Here is a 23,610-nt window from a genome sequence, read left to right as displayed (position 1 = left end):
ACCTCCAGCTGACAAAAGCTTTTCCTACTGGTTTCAGTGGAACTTTGGTTGTAGCAGTCTGCACAACCTGTGATTTTGGAGTGCAGCATTGGGACTACCTGTGGGGATTAGAGCCTTCCTATGTGGCCATTACATGATCATACTGTCCTCAGAAAAACACAGGGTTGGTGGTTGTTTTGGTCAAAACCTGTTATTTCCTGTGGATACACCTGCCACCACAGCAGGGGCTGTTTGAGAGCCCTGGTAGTCCGGACCAAAACTTGCATTTGCTTCCAAGCAAAGAAGGTTTTGCTGCTGCCTTCCACTATGTGAATATGACATTTGTTCCCAAGTGATTTTCGTTCTCTGCAGACTACCTACACATGCGCTTCCTCAACTTTGACTTTTCTCCCTAGTTGTGTTTTTGCTTGCTTGGTTGGTTGGTTTTTAATCCACACTGTTATTGCCAATATTGCAAATATGTTAATGTTAACTGTAGGCTACGTTAGTTCAATCCCATAAGACTTCCCATTGGTTTCAGTGGGTTTGTAGTCAGGATCTCTTTGTTCGCTTTCTACTCTTCCTGATCACATAAACTCATGATTAGTCCCTGATGAGTACTTCTGTATTGAGACAAATCACTGCAACTCTAGTACAACTACTAGTTGAACTGGTGACATCTTAAACTCCGAAGTCTGTCTTTATCAGGCTTTCTTCTACCTCCAAGTCAGTCTGTCTTCCTCGCTGCAGTATCTCCATCTACTAAAATCTTCTTCATGTTGTTCTGGACAAAAGCAACTAATTCATGGTGGGTTTTGAGTCCAAGTTGTCTTGTCTCTGAGAATATGCAGAATAACATTTCCTACTTTCCCTCATATAGGGAGAAGTCTTTATTATCATGTGGTTGAACAGGTTCCTTGGTCTATACCCTAAACCGAAGTTCCAGCCCATGGTTTTCATAGCTTTCTGTGGATCTAAATGAGCTTTCTCCTCTTCAGCTATTGGTCTTTGTCTTTCTTGACAACTGTATTTTTTCTTTTAACTCTTTCTCAGCCTTCACTTTTTTCACTTCTGTGTTTTGTAAGTGGATAGCAACATTTCATTAGTTCTTTGGTGTATAGTCTGAAAAAAAAGATGTTCTACCCAGTGAGAAGGTTAATTGAACCTCTTTTTGAGGAAAAAGAATTGCAATTATCGTAGAATCACTAATACTTAGTATCACAATTTTGGGCTGAGTTTGCAATGGACTGTAATGGGAAGATCTGTATTTTCATTTGTCCTTTCCTCAGCTTTTCTGACAGTCCGTTTACTTCTTGATTGTCTTTTGACACATGGTCCAGCCCTCCATGTGGTAAGTTATTAGCCATATAAACCACTGAAAGAGAAAACATTTAATTAACCGTGGCCAACACTAACCATCAGTATTTAAATGATATCAGACTTCTAACAGCAAGAGCCAATCTAAATTGAATCAGATTTAGTTTGCTCTTTTAAAATAGCTTTTCATGGTTACTGTTGGATGCTTGGATGTAGCTGTGACCTTAAAAGTATTGCTCCTTCTCTCCCTACTTGAAGTTCATGATTTCAGCTCATAAGGCATCACGGAAGCCTATTCTTGTAGCACTGCCCTGTTCCCCTTGACATGATTTTCTTGATGTTAGCATCTCCTTGGCAGACTGTAGGCAACTGAATTGGTTGCTCTGAATTTGCTTCTGGGGCACACTAAGATGGATTCGCCTGGACTGTTGGTCTGTAGTTTGTGATGTATTCCACTTGGTCAGTGTACAGCATCAAAATACAATTTGAAGAAATCAAGTATGGCTTTTTTCCATGAAAAGTTGAATGTAGCTTATACCACTTACATTGATTAGCTAGTTTTCAGATACATTTCAGATACATTTTGTTTAAAGTTTGTAAAATTGCAGATATAGCATTTGGCAGTATTTCAATATTTTGTTGAAATATTATGATTTGTGTGTATTTGGAGGGTTCACACTGCATTTTCAGTCAAATTGTTATTTGAAAAATGAACCTTGAAGGGTTGATTTTTGTATTAGCTTAAACATTTAATTATTTATTCTAATTTTGTAAGGTAATATTTAGACTTTGTTTAAAATATATAATAAAATAACATACAGTGTAAATATTTGACTTATCACATATATTGGAGTGTGTGGCTATAATTCACTAATTGAAAACAAATTTGGTCATTATTTGGATATTAACAACATAATGATGACATGACTTACAGATTTCATGAAAAACTATATTAGTCTATGTATATTTAATGAAGTATGCTATATTTTTCTTAGTATGAAAATCTCTTTATGGATGGACTATAAATTAAAAGCTAAGTTAGAGTCTTGAAATACAACAGCCATATGTTGCCATGGTACTGTAAGTCAAGATAAATGTTAAAGATAATAATGGATATGCATAATAAGGTGTAGCAGAACTGAACTAAGAACCTAATAGATTACTGAATCCTCCATGATTTTTACCACTTTTTCAACACTATTTTAAAATAGCACAGATTGGTTATGGTATAAATTTTGCTTCTGAAATCCAGTAATTCTTATTTTAGGACTGTGATTAATGCTGCATACACAGAGAGAGCTAATGAATTTCTAATAGTGTAATTCTGTCCATGTCAGCTAATAATATGCTTTGTTTTTTTTGGTTTTACATTTTTTTAATTTAAGGTGCAGTTAGTTAAGAATATTGTACTAATCTTAGGCACACAATATCCAACCGATGATATTTCTCATTTGTGTAATTGTGTATGATAACGTTTTCATGTCATTAAAGTATAAATTCTGTCTTGTCCCGTGTATAGTAGCAAAACCTAGTTTTGATCAGCAAGTTCCATTTTTCCAGTCTTTTATGTAAGATAAATCTTTAATGTATGTTTTTTGTATTTCTGTTTTTGGCATTCGATCTATGCTAATATCTGCTTATCATTTAAAGAGGGTAAAATGCTCTCTAATTAGGTGGTTGGTAAAATTTCGGTACTTTGGCTTTCTGTGTTGTTGTTAGCTATGCATAAAATGCTTTCCTATTGATCAGCGTAGAATAGCCAGGGTTTAAACAGCTGACATCTGCTTACTTTAAAAAAAGAAAAAGAAAACAGAATAACAAACCATTTCAGCCTAATCTACCTCAAATGTGTGCATGTAAATGGGGGTCCATCTATTGACCTGCATTCTTTTCAGTTGTGGATTGGTCCACACGGTTTATGAAACCAGGAGGGCTGATTTGAAATGCAGATGTCGAGACAGTGAACTGCACCCTCCCCTTTTTCCTTTGCTGTATCTGTCAGGGTGAAAAATGGCTTGCACAAGGGTCAGTCACCCATACTCACTTAATTACTTTCCTTGGACCTACAGAACTGTCACAAGCTGTGGTGGATGCAGGAGCTGTTCCTCTTGTAGTGCTCTGTATCCAGGAGCCAGAAATTGCTTTGAAAAGGATTGCTGCTTCAACTCTCAGTGATATTTCAAAGCATTCTCCAGAGTTAGCGCAGACAGTAGTGGATGCAGGAGCTATCGCTCACTTAGCTCAGATGATCCTGAACCCTGATGCTAAACTGAAGGTACATTTAAAAATTATTATTGTTTTAAATCTCCATTAAACCAGTCATTACTTTATATTGAATCGAAGACACTGATGTGCATTTTTACTTAGGAAGCTCTTGTTTTGGGCGTTAACAAAATGTAACTATATAGTCAGTGACAAAGAGTTCTGAACATATTCACAGATTTAACTACTGGATAAAAACTGCCACTCTGTGAGGAGCAGCTAAAGCAATCTTTAAAGTGAATAGTGTGAATTTTTTTTTTTAGAATTATATAGTATATGAAGAATTCAACAGATATTTTTCATAGGTAAAATTTGCACAATTCAGTTGCAAGAAAGGTTTTACATACTTAAGTTTATACTATGAACCAGTTAATGTTAAATGTGTACTGTATTGTAGAATGTACTGTCTGATATGAATAGGCATTGTTGAAGTTTTAATCACTAGAGTTTAATTGACAAAAAAAATTGATTCTTACTATAACTTTTCTGTCTAACAGAAGACAATGTAAAAATGCCACTTCAAACAAATAGATAAAAATGCTTTAATATAAGGTCTGATGGACCCAACTTATGCAAATAAAGATATTTGCTATAGATTTCACTAAATTTTAGGTTTAGATGGTATATGTATATGTATTTATTTATTTATTTTTTGATACATAGCAAGCTTGAATGGGATAAAACAAAGGACAAACTTTTATTCAGGAACCAGTGAATGTTCTGTGCCATTATACTCGTGCATGAATTGACTCAGTGAATTGTAAAATAGCTGTAATTGTTTTCCCTATCCTGCTTTGTTTTCCTTGATGCAATAGATTTTTGTGTGCAGGAGGAGTGTGTGTTGTGGGATGTTTGTATACTATTGATTTTATAACAATTTTTATTTACTAGCGTCAGGTGCTGTCAGCTCTAAGCCAAATAGCAAAGCATTCAGTGGATCTTGCAGAGTTGGTGGTTGAAGCAGAAATTTTCCCGGTTGTGTTCACATGCCTGAAGGACTCAGATGAATATGTCAAGAAAAATGGTGCAACTTTAATTAGAGAGATAGCAAAGCATACGCCTGAGGTAAAACCTTGAAAATGCAAATACAAGGTCATATCATTAGATTTTACACTTTAAATAAAATACAGGATTATTCTGTCATTTGCTTTTCGAAAGGGAGGGCAAATAGCTGTTTGGCATGTTCATTGGAAAAATATGGAAATGCTTGCTGATATTATGAGATGTGTATTGAATATGAATTGTGTTAGGAAACTGGGAATCATATAATGTATACCTAGCTACTTCATTCCATAAAATATCTGCACAGAAAGGGAGTCTTAGGCTGACAGTATTGTCAGTCCTAGATATTAAAAATATCATGAGAAAAGCCTCACAGAAGTCATGATACCAGCTAATAAATGACAAGATCATCCTATAACAATAGCAGATGATGTGTGCCTTTTAAAGAAGTCTTCAGGTGTACTAGGATCACATCTTAATTATTTTTCCAATGACAATGAAGGTCAAAAAATCTTACTCATTATTAAACTGTTGATAGTTTCTTTTATTAGCTTGAGTTTGTAATTTGAGCCTCAGCATTTGCAGTGTTTTTGCCAGTAATTGATACAGGAAGGTGAGAGTGTTTGACAAAGTAATTCAATAAATAAATAGAAAAAAACAAATAATTGTAACTATGTTAATCTGTCATACCATAGAGATAATTATAAGGCTTTAAATATGACTCTGGAATGAAATACAAGTAATTTATTTGTGGAACGCACTAATGCTGAGCACAGCCATTTCAAAATCATGATGCTGGCTTAACAGTTAAGAAGCGTTTAAACATGAATATTGTGCTGTTTCTTCAGCCTGCTAGTCTTTAAGCCGCTGGTGATTAAAGGCTGCAGTCTTGTTACATCTCCTGCTTTCTCTCTGCACCTTGTGAGCAACACAACTTCACTTTCTCAAATAAGTGAAGAAATTATCATTATCAAAGGGGGGCAGTAAAGTTGGAAGCCAGCAGCCAAACTCGAAGGCTACAGGTGAAGGAGCCTCCACACAGGGGGATGCAGCTCTCCAAAGGAGCTGTAGGAAGCATCTCAGTGACTCCCAGTAGGAAGTCACCATCCACAGTCACCTTGAGAGTGACAGTGATGTCTCTCCATCTCTGAGCAACTCTGTTCAAGCAAAACATGTTGCAGCAGAGACAGACTGGCAAACGATATTTCTAGAGGAGCTGGCTGTGTCAGCCAGGTAAGCATTGTGGCTTTTGGATCTCAGCTCTCTGTCTGCGTATGTGGTAAATTTCATGTGAAGGTCGAGATCTGGGGGACTTGCAGCAGGGCCTGAGGGTCACAGCACCAGGGAGAGTGTCTGTGCAGGAGCTCCCTGTGTGTGGCTGTGCCCACACGTAGGACTTGCTCATCACTGGCTGCAGTTCACAATCAGGTGAGCAGTTTTTCCTGAGTGATAACTTTAAATTTCATCTAGCTGGTTTTTGAAAAAAAAAAAACAAACAAAACAGTGGCCTTTTAAAGGCTCAAATGCAACGGTGTGTTTTGTGTTTTTATAAATCAATTGGATTTGAAATCCACATGCCTCAGTTTTGTTCATTTAATTTTGACTTTTAAGAACATGTTTCTTTTGCTTTGGAATTTTTGGGGAAAATGTAATATACCTAACAAGACAGAGGAAAATAATAATAATACGAAATTATTTTTGTTTCTGTGCATTGTTGATGTTATACATACACTACTGCTGTCCCTCAAGTGATGTGAGAAGTGAATACCTTTTGGAAAGAAACATTACATAGCTTGATGCACACAGCAAACATCATAGACTGTGGACATGTTTACAGTTTATAAGCAAGGCTATATAATTTGGCATTCTGGGGTGAACTCCATTGCCCATCCAGTGTCTTCCCTGAGCACCTCCCTGAGAATACCCTAAAATGGCAGAATGGTGGAGTCCAAGTCAGTTTTGCACATCCATGACATTTGTCTTTTACTTCATGTCTCAGTAGGGGGTCCACAAAGGCTTTCATGCCACAGAGAATGCAGGTGCCAGGAGGAGTGGGCCTTTCCCTCTGTCCCCTGCACAGAATTTACAGTGTTGGCTTGGGAATGAGCGGACACTAGTATGAAAGAATATCTGGCTCAGGGGGTGCGTCTTCAAGGGCATTCAGGTATTAGAGTGTCATTTGGATGATTCTTTGGTGTATATTAATGGAATTGAGAATACATCATTGCATGCTGCACAGCACCAAGAATTCAGAGTACTGATTTCCTTGCCATAAAGTCAATCAAAAACAGAGTAGCAAAGCATCTTCATTCCTGAGAACTTCATGTTAATGCCCAACAGTCTGTATGATACATCACTCTTAAACCACCTTTGTTTTGTAAATCAGGAGCAATATATTTAAAGACTTTTGTAATGTAGTGCATTATGCCTGTTGATACTTCACAGTATCTAATCTCTTCCCTTTATCTTTTCAGCTTTCACAGCTTATAGTAAATACAGGTGGTGTTGCTGCTGTGATTGATTGTATTGGCAGCTGCAGAGGGACTGTCAGGCTGCCTGGCATCATGATGCTCGGTTACGTAGCAGCTCATTCGGAGAATCTGTCAATGGCAGTGATTGTCTCCAAGGTTAGCTATCACTTTGTCATCTTCCTATAATTCTTCAGTGGCATTCTGAGAAAGAGATACAAATTAACATAGGCAGAGAATATATTTTGTGGCAGAATGGTATACTTGCTGTTGACAAATGCACTTTCTCCTAATAGTGCAGCTTGCTGTGGCTGAAATTATGTGGTAGCCTGATCAAATTGTGTCTTTGTGAAGTTGAGCCTTTTATAAACTGTCCTGGATTAGTTTGTGAACATCCATTTGTGTTACAGTACATTATTTTTCTGTGTTGCAATTGAACTGGTACAGAAAATAAGTCAGTTATTTTCTGTGGTCTGTTTCCTCTTAAAATGAATATTTGTGGCTACATCAAAACCCTTTTTGAAACAAGAACGTTTAATGGCACGTTCTTCATTACGCTAGCATGACTCTGCTAGTACCACTAGAGTAGCCTTGCAAAAGAATTCTTCAGACTTGAAAAGACCTCTGTTTCTAATGTAGTGTGGTTTGATTGAGTTGTTCAAGTGACATTTCAAGTGAGATAAACTATACATTTTCAGGTTTAAATAAATTCTGCTGGGCAATGATACAGAAGGGAGACAATTCGCAGTGTTTGCAATAGGTGAAATTAGTGCCTGACATAATATTCTGATGTGAATAATGCTAACTAATGACAGGAGGAAGGAAGTAATTTCACTGAGCATTGTTGGCCCGTTTTCACACTATGTCAGTAATTTGAAAGATACTGTATGACTGGAAACAAGGAAACAATAAAAACAGAGGAACAGAAATGTCCTCTAGTAGGAATGCAAGTTAAAAAATGGAAATTGCTGCAACATAACATCAGTAAGTATGCAGGGAAGGTAAGAGGGATAAAAAATAATGTTCTTTTGCATTTGAAAACTGAAGAAATAGACACTTTTTCCTTGCCCTCTCTGGAGGCCCTTCTTCTCTGGATGTGTCTCTATCTCTCCACAGTCAGGATGCCCAGAGCAAATGTGCTCCTGCTGTTGAGTGCTTGACATTCAGTGGGATGAATCTAGGATTAATTTCATGAGGAGGCACCTGAGTGATATATTTTTGAAGAGTAATAATGGCTGCTACCATAACTGAATGGGAATGCAATGAGAGATTTTGTAGGCATCTGTGTAAACTGTCATGAAATGAAATATTTTAATGAATGATCCACAAAAGAAACCCAAATAAACTCAAAATCCATTACTTCAGGGGAAACTAACCTTGTGGAGTGGTACGTGGTGCTGAGGACAGGGCCTGGTAAAATGGAACCATTTGAAAGAAACACACTGTGGTATAACCACATGCAGTTACACATCTACTGGTTTAGGATATAAAGTGATAGCACCATTCTGTAGTACTATATCCTGGAAAGGATGAATTTTGAAAAATTATTTTTGGTGCCCTACTGGACAACCCTTCATTGTGGTCTTCTGCTGCAGTGCAGTGGCAAAAAAAATCCCAAACAATTTAGTCCTTTGCAGTATTAAAGAGTGGAAGTTGAAGCATTACTGGAAAAGAGAAGTTAATCTATCTGTAGTACTAGTGCATGTAGTTCTGTCGTCTGTATCTGAAAAGAATCTTGAAAAAAAACTAAAGGGTGTGCAGAAAAGATGAAAAAAAAATATCCATAGGATGGAGAAAAAGGTTTTCTAGTTAGAGGTTGAGTAGCCTTGCCTTACCTAAAGGAGCAAGAAGTGATTCCTGTTGAAATACCCTGGCATAAAATACCAGCTACTGAGTAGCTCCATAATCCTGTGGAGAAAGGATAAAGATTGTGACCCTGAACCTGAAGAACTTCAGTAACAGCTGGATGCGAATGAGGTATTCTGCATCTCTTCTTGTCTTCAAATCAAGAGTTGAAATCTTTCTGGAAGTGATTGTCTCAGTGAAACATGAACTGCTGGACTCAAGAAAAGTTTGATAAGTTGAAATTTAGGGCTGTGGATTTAAAAAAAAACCCAAATAACTCAATAATTGAACCCTTCTGGTCTTAAACTGCTTTCATAGATTTTTCATAGATTCATAAACACTCAAATTATTTTATTTTCAGTCTGACAAAACTGAAGCCTTTACTCTTATTACAGCCTGAATTGTATCATATATTCCTTTTATCCCTTAAATTTGTGTGTTAGGTCAAACTGCCTTCTGACTGAAAACATTAAATCTGTTTCTCTCTTTAACTAGATTTATTAAGATTTATTCAAAATTCTTGCTAGTCTTGATGTTGTAAAAATATGACACCACTAACATGTGTTCTCCTATAGCTTATTGTAGAAGAAGAATGTAAATTGAGAAACATTTTCTAACAATCTGTACCAGTTTCAAGTTGTCTTTCCCTGGTACAGATTTGTAAAGGTTGTGCTTTTGTTTAATGCTACAGGGGATACCATCACTGTGTGCCTGCCTGACAGAGGAGCATGAAGATCATATTAAGGCAGCAGCTGCTTGGGCCTTGGGACAGATTGGAAGACACACTCCTGAGCACGCACGTGCTGTTGCAGAATCAAATGTGCTACCCACACTGCTTGCTATGTATATGGACATACACAGTTCAGAAGATCTTCAAATAAAAGCAAGTATATTTGTGATATGAATATCTGCAGTATGAGATGTTTATTGTAATCAACAGGTATAAGTGCTTAAAAACTGCTAAATGGTATATGCTGTTATTGATGTTCATTGAGTCACAGACTTCCTGGGTGTAGGGTGTCCAAAGGCTGCGTGTCATTTATGAGGACTGGCTGGTCCTAATGGGTGTGCACATGGTGCATAACAAATCACACATTTTCTTCCCAGTTTAAATGAGAGTTGCATACAACCATGAACGCTATAATTTCTTGTGAGCGACTAATTTCTAATTTTTTATTTTTTTTTTGAAGTATAGGCTCTTGTACAAAATATTATTGTCCTCGTAGTAGATTTGCTTACATTTTTATTATTGTAAGTAAACTATAACAAATGCTCAAAGCTCTGTTCTTGAAAATGTGCAACTGCTCATATTTAGGGCTTTCCTTGCATGGGAACTAGTAGAGTTGCAGTTTGGCAAAGTGTATTTTTGAGAGACGGTAAGTGAACCGACTGAAGAGTATAATATGATGGGATATAGTCTCCCATGCTGTACTGTTCGACTGAAGTATCACGTTCCAGATCTGTAAAACAACTTTTGTATAGCCATTTTCAGTGGTCACCAAAATATCAAGGTCAAATCAGCTCTACCTATAATCCTACCCAAGAAGGTCATTACTGCTTGTAGCAGCCAACAGTGAGTCTGTTTGCAGAAACTGAGCACTGCTGTACGACTGTTTCACTTTCTTTCCCTCCCTGCATGGGTGCTTGTGCACTTTGCTATCCCAGACCAGCAGACTCACCCAGTAAGCCACTTCTAGAACACAATCTTTTAAAATGTGTTTTGATTTAGTTTTCTTATTATATTACAGTACTTCAATTTACTTAAAGGGTCTACTCATGCTGCTATTGTAGTCAAAGGAAAATTGCCATTACTTTGACCGTAGATAACATAATAAGGATGTGATGCACCGTAGGTTTTGAGGTTTAATATATCTAAGTAGAAAATTGATTCTTCATTAAGTCACCTGATAGATATCATAGTTTTTATTGAGAAAATGCGTTTTGAGAATTCTGATCAATTTTCTTTTTTGATCTGACTTCAGTGATATATATAACATGAATTCTTGTTTTTCACTGATGCCTTACTATAGCAATTTTATTTTGCATTTTGATAGACTAAAAAAGCCTTAAAGAACATCCTTCAGAAATGCACATATCTTCCAGCACTTGAACCGTTGCTGCATGATGCCCCTCCCAATATTATGAAGCATATTGTTGGGCAGTTTAGCAAGGTAAGAAAAGGCTCTGCCTGATGAGTAACATTTGAATTGTTTTCCATTCAGCAAGGAAGCCATCTTTCCAAAGATGGAATCTCTCTAAAGGTCTCAGTTGTTTTCTCAGGATCCTCAAGGATCCCCTGCAGAAGCAGCTTGGAGCATCCCATTTTTTTGTCTGATAAAGCTGGATACTGTTTTATCTGCCGTAATTCATCCTAAGACTGGGAAAACAGTTACTTATGAGCAAGGTGGGTTTTTTTTCTCCCTTGCCCTTTGAGATTAAGTGGAGTATTAACTCACGTGCAAATATTTTCACTGAGCCAATGTATCACATAAATCCCAGTCACATCTGTTTTAGATAAAGTACAAGCTGTTTGTACAGGAGTGACTTAAGTCAGGTATTTTACAGTAATCTAGAGCGGGAGTGTCAAACTCATTTTCATGGAGGGCCGCATCAGCCTTGTGGTTGCGTTCAAAGGGACAAAGGTAATTTTAGGACTGTATAAATGTAACTACTCCCGCATTTATACAGTTCTAAAATTACATTTGTCCCTTTGAAGGCAACCGTGAGGGTGATGTGGCCCCCAATGAAAATGAATTTGACACCCCTGCTCTAGAGTATAAAGGCTGTCCTCATTAATTTTCAGTGTTAATTAAGTAAGTGTAAAAATCCCAAATCTTTCCTCATCCCTCTCAAAATTCAAAAATGTTTGTTGTTAGTTACATTGTTGATTTGAGCACACCATGTAAAAAGTTATATAATTTAATCAAAGTATTTCAAATTATCTGAGTAATTGCTAACTAATCAGGAGATTTCCAGTGTCTGCAATGTTCACCAGCTGTTGGGAATCCTGCTGAACTATATACTGTCTTTTGTGTAATACTCTGCAGTGTAATCTGTTAGCAGGGGATACCAGGCTCTCTTGGTGAGATGTTCTTTCTGGAAATGACCAAATAAAACATTCTTGATATTCAGTTCTGGTTATCACAGCTCTGGAAGCACTGCTGTTTGTAGTGCAGATTCCTGATTACAGTGCCACTCCTAGGTTTGTCCTGTCTTCCTGCTAAGTCTGTACAGAGAATAGAGATTTGCACAGAATCCAGTGCCTTTTGCTTCTGTGTGCTGACTGGAGCTACTAATGAGCTGAGTCATAGTAATTGGTTACCCAGTGTGCAGAGTTGAATGTTGTTTGCTGTTGCACTGGTTTTGTACCCTTCACATCAGCTGATATTCTGGTTTGTTTCATTTTTCTTCTCCTACATTGTACTAAACAAACTATACTTGTCTGGGATTTGCTCTTCTGAAGTATACATTTAAAATGAAGTTCTCTGCAGTAAAAGCATTTTTCTTCCCTATATCATAGCTTGGGAATTTTTTCTTCTTAGAGCTATGGTGTATCACTTCTGTGGGCTTATTTATAGCACAGTAAAAGCCTTATTTCTGAGCTGTGTTTCAGGGTGGGATGCTATCCGTTCTTGGTGCTGGACTGTGTCATTTTAGCATTATCCTTCTCAGGGTCTGTGCAATTCTGTGCTGTCTCAGTTTGGACTGGGGGAAGGGACTGTGTCTCAGAGGTGTTGTCTGTCCTTAGGGCCTCTTCCAAGAGAGTTTTCTGCTCTCATATCCAGCCTGGGAGTCCCGGTGTGGAGCAGGAAGGCAGGGAAGGCGCCGTATCCTGTCTCCTTGCTGGTTCCTCCTTGGCAGCTCTTGTTGTGGGAGATCTGTGGACACAGACGCCTTTTCAGTTCCCATAATGAAACAATCACGGTTGTTCCTGACACTTCTGTGGAGTACATAGTAGGGACAAGTCTCTATGCTCCTTTTTTTTTTTTCCATTCCCTCTGCCTGACTGTTGATTTTGTAGAGCCTAGAGGGACCAGAGAAATGAAGGCTATTTGCCTATATGCATGGCAGAAATCTCATTCTTCTTTTCCTTCATCCTTTTAGGCAGGCCCTTCCTCCTTCAAGGCTCTTGTTTTACACTGAGATACAGTCAAATTTGTGGCTTGAGGCTTGATTTTTCTGACCAGTGCGAAGGCTTCCAAAATGGTTTTGCCCCCCTACTATGTAACTCTCAGGGTTGTTTTTAAAGCTGTCTGGTTTTGTTATAGGTGCAGCTGATGTCGTACATTATCTCTCATTTCCCCCTGCCCTGCCTCCTCCTTTATTTTTTTTAATATTATTGCAGCCCTGTGGGTCTGTGGACTACATGCTGTCATTCTCCCTCGCCTGGCTCAGCCCCCACCCCCTTCTTCCCCTCCCTCCCTTCCTCCCATCCTCTGGACAGAACTGCATATTGGCATCACTCAGGGATCACAGAATGTATTGTCTGATCATTTCTGCTTCTCATCCCCTTTGGCTGCAGAAACTTCACATTTTTGCTTTGTGTGTGTGTTTGTAAAAGGCTTCCATGGCTACACAATGTGTTGCAGGATTCTAATATCTATGAATTTAATAGTAACATGTAATGCATCAAGGCTGCATTGTTCACTTGCAACAATTCTCAGTATTGTTTTCATGCAGTAATCTATACTGGATCATTATAATGATATAAAATTCTGCTCTGCAATTAAACTGTGGGAATTGACATAAAGACCTGAATAACTTGGTTTAAGTGGGACAGATGCTGTTGTTATTCCACGGTAGTGTTGCGGTTTTATTATCTATTTAATCCCCGCAATCTTATTGTCTCTGTAGGAATAATTCAAGAAATAATATTTATGTAAAGATAAATATTCAATTAATTATTTTTATATATGCTATGTATTAAAGTACATGTTAAATTATGTTATAACCATGAAGGGCTGTTTGTGTGTGTGTGTGTTTGTTTTTTTCCCCTGTATAACTGGGTGTTAAAATACAGTAGTCATTACAGATGTTGCACCTCTGATGTTCCATTTTATCTGTCCTCTGAATTAAAAACAGATAAGCAATATTTGAGCCTTGTAACACAGAGATTCCTTTAAAAGTCAACATTCTTTTTTTTTTTCCTTAATATACTTTTCTGTGTGTAGGTGTTACCACATGACAGTAAAGCACGTCGTCTCTTTGTAACAACCGGTGGACTTAAAAAGCTTCAAGAAATACAAGCAGAACCTGGTTCTCTTCTTCAGGAATATATCAACACTATTAACAACTGCTATCCAGAGGAAATAGTAAGGTAGGGAGAATGAAATTTAAAAAATTCATACTTATAACATTGTTTTTTCACAGGAACAACAGAAAGCAAGGATTTAAAATATTAATTGAACTTCTGCATAATTTGTTTTTAATAAAACAGCATAACATTTGGTTAACTGACCCGGAGGTAGTGAAACCACCAGACACATACTTTTGCACGCTTTCTTTTGATTGTTTTTAGAATCACATTTCTTTGTCTGTAAACAAATCCCAAATAATCAGTGTCTTGCAGGAAACTAGGAAGAAAAGTCAGTCCTGTGCTACCCAGGCAGATTCTGAGGCTTCAGCACAACCGCTCTCATATTAATGGATGTCTGTGGGAAGTTTAGTTTATCTTGGTAACTTATTCATGGATTACTCAGGCTCCAGAAGACAGGCATTGGTGAATCTTTGGATGCATCCTTGACTTCCCTAAGAGCCTGGGGTATTCAGAGGCTCCTTTGAAACTTCCTCTGATGTGCAGAGGGTCCAGAGCCTCTCCTGCACAGTTGCTCTGCCCACAGCTGCCCTTCCTCCCCCAGCCTCATCATGAGGCTTAAGTGTTATATAAAAGGACCATACACCAGCTGTCTGCACCAAGTTGAACTTTGCCCTTAATGAATACAGAAACACTATTAAATAGCTTACAGTCAAAATGTCACCGTCCTAAATTGTAATAATGAGAGAAATGCCCTCCTAGATTCTAGATATCCATTTACTAGTCCTTCACTCCATCAACATATCAAAAGGATGTTGTACTCCTGCACTCCCTCTACAGGCTCTGAAAATCTGCATCATCAATTTTAATTATAGCAACAGGGTTCTTCAACTAATAGTAGCTACAAACTATGTCATGCAAAATGAAGCCCTGTTTGTCTCCACAAGGAAAAGCCAGCAGTTGCCAAATTGGTAAAAGCAAAATCATAAAGAAACTTTATTCTGCAGCTAATACTTCAGAGGGAAAGAGGACATTTGCCTGTGCTTTTCTGGATATAATTAAAGTTTCTTTGTTACAGCTATTTTTTCCCTCTAAGTGAAACAAGGTTAGTCATATAGGCTGGGATGTAATAAAGGGCGCCTTCAAGCATCTCCTGCTTGCCTCTTTGTACTACTGCTTGGTGTTGGTTGTGCTGCCTGAGGCACAGCTGCTGTAATAGACTCCAGCTCTGGGTTTGTCCTGGAGACCTGTTATTGTAGGCAGTTTGCAGACTGAATATAATAATGCATTGAAAAGTTAGCTTTACAATCAGAGAACTAATACTAGTTTTTAAGAGTTACATTATGCAGACATCATCCAGAAAATGAACAAAATAAAACAAACAAAACCTCCCAAAGTAAATGGATCTTAATTCAGTGTGAAAACATTGGGATTTCTACTCGAATACATTTTAGGCATACATTACATGGAAGTGTGTTCCTCTCTCTTCATAGTTAAAGCTTCCAGGGCTCAGAGATGGCAATTTACGTGCCTGCAAAACCAAAAATGTACTGAGATGTATGTTTTTAGAATAAGTCAGTAATAATTTTCAGATACTCTTAACCTGGAAAACAAGAACTAGATGCAGCTTTGGTCATACTTACATATTGAAAACATGTAGTTGGTCCATTGTGGAAAACCAACTGAATGACAGCAGGACAATAATGGCACCACAGAGTCCTACTCTAATGAAAACCTATTGGATAATCTCTGTCCTTGAGTTGGCATTAGAGACAGAAGGTCATTGTGATAATATTTTTTGTTCCAGAATCAATGTCTCTCGCATTGATGTAGACTTTGCATTAGCTTTGGGGTGTGTGTTTATGTTCGATGAACAGCAGTAGACTATTGTTGTCTGGCAGCCTATGGTTCTGTGTAAACTTGTGCTTTTTTTATTAAAGGCCATAATTTCAAAAGAAGTTAACATCTACATTTCTCAGTAAAGACAATGCTTCTGGCTGCTGAACCTGTATAAAAACTGGCCACTTACCTACATGCCCTCAAAGAAGCTAAACATATTTTTGAAAACCTGACTTCCAAATATAAATGATAACATAAGTTGAAAAAGCAGTCTCTTAAAACATTGTAAGGGAATAATTGTAGAATTCCTTGACCAGTGTTTAGTACTAGCATTTTTTTCCTGATCAATAGAAACATGAATAGTGCTTTATTACATAGCACAGAACATACTTTGTAGTCTAATGCATAAACAAAATGTTTCTCTTTCAGGTATTATTCCCCTGGATATTCTGAGATACTTCTGGAAAGGTTGGAAAATTACCATCCAGTTTCATAAACTTTAGATTTTTATTAGAGCTGTATTTCACATTTATACCTTTTTGACTGTAACACAAATACAGCTGTTGAAACTCGTTTGCTTCTGAATCTCTTTCTACTGTTTGAACTACTGAAAGAGCTCAGCAATTCCACCAAGCTATATTTTATTCTTTATAAATTTGTTTGCTATGTTTTTGTTCCTTTTAGTTTTTCTCTAACATTACTACCAGATATTGCAGCGTATATGAGTGGAATTTCATGCAGGGGTGATGATTTATCACAGAAGCTTTTTTAGAATCAGTCATTTCCTTTTCCGTCCACAAGAAAGGTTTGTTATTATCTCATTGAAATTTTAGCCTTCTCAGTACTGTAACCATTTTCCCCTTTTGCCTTTGCATATTGTTTAGAGCTTCCCAAGCTTGATGAGGGGGGAAAAGCTGGCCCCTGTGCTTTTTCTAATTATGGAATCCATTCTGCGCTGAAATATCTCCTACTGCTACCTTTCAGAAAGTAAAGTCATGTGATTTTGCATCTCCAGACATGTTACTAGCTGCTAAATTAAGAAATAATCTGATCTGGTGGTGATAAAAGGGCTGAATTCTGCATGATGTGATAGTGTGGTGGTCCTGGCATGGCAGATAATACGTGTTCTGCAAAAGTTATCCTAATTTAAAGTAGGATTAATTGGAGGGAAGGAGCAATACGCTGTTTGGTGTGTGTATCGTTGTTCCTCTTGGGAAGGACAGAGTGAAGTTAGAACTTCCATAGGCGTAAAGCGAAGGACCCTGGGAGATTTGGCTCCAGTTGGGTCAGCAGCAGATTTGTGCAGCTCAGAAGAGAGGAGAATTGCTCGGCTGCAGGAACCCTGTTAGCAAAGTTCTGTGCACGTTCAGAGGAAACCGGAGGATACCTAAGTCCCACTGATTTGAGTGATGAGACTAATGCTGCTCAATACTTTTTCTATAAGAGCTGAAATTGCTACAGAATTAAGTTGAAACACACTTGGAACTTAGTCATGAAGTTGCAGGTCACATTGATGTGGAAGTTATTTGAGGTTTGAGCTCTTGCCTGTCTGTAGAACATCCCGGAAATATTTTTGCCTTTTTTATGTAGAGTGAAAAAGCTTTTACATTCTGCTTACTCCTCTGGTGTACTGTAGGATCAGGGAGCAGCATACAACCCTTTAGTATTCCCTAATACATAACTGTCATTTAACGTTTTTTGTTCTTCTAACCATTTTTTTCCCTTGTGTGCAGCAGGTTGGGGTGTGTGTGTGTGATGGGGTTTTTTGTTTGTTTGTTTTTTCCTCCAAAGAGTAATAAACAGTGTTTCTGGAACAGGACATTGAAATACTCGCAGCCACAAGGAAAAACATTATATGAAAACCCCCACAGGAGAGAAACTTGTGTACTTTCTTAAGCATATTAACTGAATGCATTTATAAAACAGGGGTAGTCTCTTCTATCACTTGTAAAACAGGAGCAGTGACTTACTTCAGTTGAAAATTATTTAGAGTGGCTTTTCTCTGCCAAATTCCAAATGACTATTTTCTTCTGTACTTGTCAGCGTATTTTTCATTAGTTCACAAAACCACTGATGGGCTATCTTGTGTTAAGGTTTAATTCCACAGAGGGCTGTGCTCCTGCTGTGAGGTACTTGGTGCTCTCAGACTCCGCTTTTCAGGAGGAGCAGGGGATGCACAGTTCCTTGCTTTATGGAGCCTGAGATGGAAACTGTTGGTGTCACAAATGCTGGTATAGAAACCACACCAGCTGGGTTCTTTCTTTAGCCCACATCAGAGTGAAAAGGCTTGGAGCTGACTAGCTTCTACCAAATGCCTTTTCAATTTTGTTGTTTATACTCTGACATTATTAATGCTAGGACAGTTGTGGAAAAACATTAGGTTGATGAAAAATATGGTTGTAATATTCAATAATTTTCTCACATGCATTATGGATATTTAAAAGTCAAATCTTGTGCAGTCTCTAAAAGGAAATGTAATGGAAGGGCTTCCAGACAGTCTTGAAGGATCTGAAGCCTTTATTTTCCCTAATGGAACAGAAATGTTACAGAGGGCTGAGTGCAGTTGCAGTGCAGATGGGAGGCAGGGTAGGCATGGAGCTGCGTACCCAGAGCTGCATCCTGTGCTGGGGAGCACACCCACACCACACAATGCTAATGTATATGTGTTGTGCAGAGAGAGTGAAGAGGCTTCAGTCCCCTGACAAATGTGCTCCTGCTGTGTCACACTGTGCTACACTGTAAGGATTCCACAGGGTTAAATTTCAATGCCTAAACAATTTGTTCACAGTCTTTTCACAGTCTTTTTCTGATTCCTGACAAAGGAAGTGATTGCACAAGGCAAGCCTTCAAAGCGATCTGATTGTGCAGAGCACAATCCAAATCAGACCTAGCATAAATACATCTTCACACCAGCTAGGCAGTTCTATCCTAGGCCAGTGGGACTGTTTGGCTTCTTGTCACAGGACTCTCCCAGATGATGTGACATCCCATTAGGCTGTGGCAGTGTGGAGTCCTCGCCTACAAACTTGGAGACCTCCTCAGCTCTCCTTTGCTGGCACGCTGCTTCCCTGCCTTGTACCCACACCTTGTGGCTAGAGGCTTACCTGGAGGTACACATCTCCCCAAGGCAGATCTAGCCCTTCACAGCAGAGTTACTGCTAATTTACATGTTAGGCTTACATTCCTAGGGCCAGAATTGCTTTCCCGTGGTGTTTCACAAGCTCTGATGTACAGCGTTTCTATTCCATCCTACCTTTTGGCTGAAGTCATCATTTATATTCATGTTTGTAATTGCTACTCTGGCAAGCTTCAAGTGTGTAACATTGTCTCAATTTAATAGAATAAAAAGTAGATTTGCATTTTAATTCATTGTGTAAATGCTGTTTTTATGCTAGTTTGTGACTGTGATGCTAGCGAAGATGAAGAACAGGCTCATTTTGCAGCTCGAGCCTGATGCCACCTTTGTATGTTTGTCTCAGCTTACCACTCAACAGTGCCTACTTCTGAGCTTAGGACACACAAGTATTTCAAGTAAGAGTCCCTCTCACAGAGGTGGCTTATTAAGACACACAAAAAAATTAAGCCAGTGCTTTGGGAGAAATAAATGTGAGCAGAGACAGCCCTTAAATAATTTTTCTCCTTACTTTGACTGCAGCATTTGGACTTTTGAACCCAAGTCTTTAAAGATCTTCTCTGGGGGCCTGAGCCATGATTTTTGACTACGTTACTACAGCCATTATTACATCTACAGATGCAAACCAGGGCCTTGCAAGAACATGCGGATGTGTAAAACTTTACCATATTTCATTCAGTGAATGGATTAACTGGCCTACAAAAGCTCCATTCTTTATCTGAATGACTGGGAACCAAGAGGACCTGAAAAGTGGAAATTCAAGGAGTTCATGTCCTGTGAGTATAATATGTTCTGCGTTTCCAGAGGGATTTACCAAGGGATTGCTTTGTCTCGTCTGAAGTGATCAATCTGCTGGAGATCTGCATCTTAAACAAATGAACAAAATGTTGAAGGAGCTGAATGGAATTGGTGAAGGAAGAAATGAACCTCGTTTTGTGAAGTAAAGTGTAAATTTACTGTAATTAGGAAGTGGATGGAGTGTGGATGGATCCTCAGTGTTCTTGGTTTGGTCTAGGTTGAGGTGTCAAACTCATTTTCATGGGGGCCCACATCAGCCTCATGGTTGCCTTCAAAGGGCCGAATGTATTTTTAGGACTGTATAGATGTAACTACCACTACATTTGTAGAGTCCTAAAATTACATTCAGCCCTTTGAAGGCAACCACAAGGCTGATGTGACCGCCGGTGAAAATGAATTTTACACCTCTGGTCTCGGGGGTTGTGAATTAACTTGGCCAAAAGGGAGTTTTATGCATGGAGGATGCCATGGGACAGCCCTCAGCTTCTGGTGTAAAAGGGAGTTCTCTGATTTCTGGGTGTGTAGGAGTGCCTGACTATTGTCCCTTCAGGTGAGGGATCTGTGAAAGAACGCTTGCCTCCCTGTCTTCCTTAATGGCTGCTTGGTGCCCAATATCTTGGTTGTTACTTTTAGATCTCACTGTGTGACCAGGGTAGAAAGGAAATCTGGAGTAGCACTAGATTGCAAAGCCAGTGGTTTCACTTCTTGCACTAACATAGGATTGCTTTTATGGTCTTGGATAGTTATTACAAATCCCTATATATCATTATCTTCAGCTGTGAGGTATCTGTTGTTCTCCTCTGTTAACTTGCAGAAGTGCTGGGAAAATTAAATTCATATGAGAAGTCAATGCAGCAGAACTTAAGCTCTTTATAACTGATACCATATTCAAAAAGGAATATTGTTCAAGAACCTACAAAAATTTACCTAAGAAGTCTTCAAGATACTGACTTTTAGATTTTGAGTTGAACTAAAAGCCAGTGTATTTAGTGAGTTTCTTCATCTGACACAATTTGAAGGGATGTTGGAGAAAGAGGAAATTACAATGTCTCTCATGACTATACTGAAACTATTGATGTCATTTTTGTATAATACTTAACTGTTAATATTGATGCTACTATGCTGTATTCTGCAGTCAGCTCTATAATTTATCTAGTGAAAATACTAATTACGTTATTACTGCTGTACTGTATTTCTAGATACTGCACAAAAGATTGAATTAGAAAATACATATAAGCAATACTACAGCATATGCTGATGATGAGAATGCCTTTGAAACCAGGAAACGGTCTTGTGCTGCCTTTCACAAGAAGTTACTCTTACTTGGGTTAAACACATTTTGTAGTTGTGTTCCCTTCTAGCCAGAGGTCCGATCATGAGGCTCACTGAGTGCTCAGCGAAGTGCTGAGGGTCATCAGATTTACTGTCTGTAGCAGAAACCAGTTGTGTTCACTATTGTGCATCAGCATGCTATGGAGAGGAACGATGTGAGTGTCCTAATGTCATCAACTTAAAAGATTTCCACAGAGATTTTGAAGGATTGCTTTTTCTTCATAAAAATATGCTCCTTCCTACTAGTTCTTACCTCCAAAATGAGTTAAATAATAGGTACCCAGATTAAATTTAGCTATTCTATATTTTGTTCCTTTTATAACAAAAATTAAATTTTGAGGGGTGTGAAAGTGTATTAATGTCTTTCTTTGAAACAAAATTCTTGATTATTTATGTCTTCATAGTCTTGTGACAAGATCTGTGCCCTTTGCTCTCAGAGGAAGTTTTGTCTTCACTGATACAGACTAGTGACATGTTTTATCCCTGTTATCCTATTTATAATTAGGTCTGATGTCCTCTGTACATGTTCACCTTCCAATATTAGGTCAGTGTTAAAGCCATTATCAACCTAAAAGGTTGGATTACTTCCAAGATTCAGTCTTTGTTGCCCCACAATGCTATAAATTATATTACAATCTATTGTTAAAAATTAATAATATACAACATAGAGGTCTGATGGAATCATGTTAATGAGAATACTGAAGGTTCATTGACTTGCAATATCATTAGAGCTCTGAGACAGGTTTATAGCCTTGTGCAATGTATATTTGTGTTGGTTTAGACACAGTATTTATTTGGTCACACCCAGCCAAATGTTTCCTTACTAAATTAAAATAAATGCTGGTTAGTTCAATGAGCTACAAAGATATATAGTGTAATTTCAGGTTCTCAAGTCACAGAAAATAAGCCCCAACAATGTAACTCAGTAAAGGATCAAAAATGATGGATATACTAGAGTGAATATAAACAAAGAGGGAACCAAGTTTACTGAGTTGGGCGAAGTTATTTTTTTATGATTTAAGCAATGTATAAAATTTGGAAAGAACAGCTTCTATTTGTAGTCTGCTCTGATCTTCCTGTAACCCCTCGCTTCATACACATACATACATGCTTGTAAGCATGGTCAACCAAAATGTGATCATAATTATTTCTAGTTTGGTCTTGGGGCTTGTTGTCGCTGCCTTCTGCTTTGGGGCCAGGCGGTTGTATCAGACGGTGATGTGGTGGCTGCACTGCTCATGCCAGCCTGGCATTGGATCATGAATCCTACAGGCATTCTTATCTTATGGGAATGGAAAGGAGGATAAGTCCAGCGATTCTAGAAGCAGTTTAACTATATGAAACTTGCTTGCTTTCAGTTACTCCAAAGCAAATTCTATGCCAGCTTATCTGTGAAGACTGCAAGGGCTTGGAGCACACCCAAGAGAGGGAAATTTGACAGTGGGAGGCTGGGCAGGTGTCGTGGTTTAAGCCAAGCTAGCAATTCAATCACAATAGCCACTCACTCACCCCCCTCCCCACCTCCTAAATAGGGGAGAGGATGGAAAGGGAGAAACTTGGATTGAGATAAACACAGTTTAATAACAAAATACTAATACACTACTAGTAAATATATATATATATAGAGAGAGAATAGAAATAGAATATGAAAGATACTCAATGCAATTCCTCACAAACTCTGTCCACACCAAGCAGCCAGTCCCAGGAAGTGGCACCAGGTCCCGAACAACTGATCCCAGAGAAAGAAAAGAGGAATAAGGCAGCAAGGCCCAGAGGCCTCTGCAAAGTGTCAGAATGGCAAAAAAGCTGTGCTAAACATCCCAAACAGAACTCCCCCAGCTCCGACAAAAAGAGTGAAGAAACGAGAGACCAGAAGATCCAGATTCTTCTTAAATATGAAACATGACATTAATGGAGCACAAGTCTTATGACGAACAGTTGAGGGGGAACTGGGGCTGTTTATCCTGGAGAAAAGGAGGCTGAGGGGAGACCTTATGGCTGTCTACAACTACCTGGAAGGAGGTTGTAGCATGGAGGGTGTTGGTCTCTTCTCCCAAGTAGCAAAGTGATAGGACAAGAGGAAATGGCCTCGAGTTGTGCCAGGGGAGATTTAGATTGAATATTAGGAAAAAATTCTTCATGGAAACTGTTGTCGGGCATTGGAACAGGCTGCTCAGGGAAGCAGTGGGGTCACCATCCCTGGAGGTGTTTAAAAGACATATAGATGAGATTCTTCGGGACATGGTTTAGTGCTAGAGTTAGGTTAGGTTATGGTTGGACTCAGTGATCTTGAGGGTCTCTTCCAAATGAATTGATTCTATGATTCTAATGGGAATGGGATTTAGATGGAATACTGTTATTGATCAGTCTGTATGTCAATC

At 38.4% G+C, this 23,610-nt stretch overlaps 1 protein-coding gene across 3 annotated transcripts in view; it reads left to right on the top strand.

Annotated features, from left to right (window-relative positions):
• SPAG6 (sperm associated antigen 6) overlaps positions 1–19,331 on the top strand; it is a 37,832-nt gene extending 18,501 nt beyond the window's left edge. For all 3 annotated transcript variants that reach the window (XM_065050792.1, XM_065050793.1, XM_065050794.1), the window contains 7 exons: positions 3,366–3,571; positions 4,450–4,623; positions 7,035–7,187; positions 9,565–9,756; positions 10,928–11,044; positions 14,045–14,190; positions 16,396–19,331. In XM_065050792.1, coding sequence (XP_064906864.1) covers positions 3,366–3,571; positions 4,450–4,623; positions 7,035–7,187; positions 9,565–9,756; positions 10,928–11,044; positions 14,045–14,190; positions 16,396–16,462 — 1,055 coding nt within the window. In that variant the 3' untranslated portion in view covers positions 16,463–19,331. The remainder of the gene's footprint in view (positions 1–3,365; positions 3,572–4,449; positions 4,624–7,034; positions 7,188–9,564; positions 9,757–10,927; positions 11,045–14,044; positions 14,191–16,395) is intronic.
• The last annotated feature ends 4,279 nt before the right edge of the window (positions 19,332–23,610 follow it).

Source organism: Columba livia, chromosome 2 (assembly GCF_036013475.1).
Source record: "Columba livia isolate bColLiv1 breed racing homer chromosome 2, bColLiv1.pat.W.v2, whole genome shotgun sequence".
Classification (NCBI taxonomy): Eukaryota; Metazoa; Chordata; class Aves; order Columbiformes; family Columbidae; genus Columba; species Columba livia.
The sequence above is the reverse complement of the archived record's forward strand: the minus strand, read 5'-3'. Positions and strand labels throughout refer to the sequence as shown.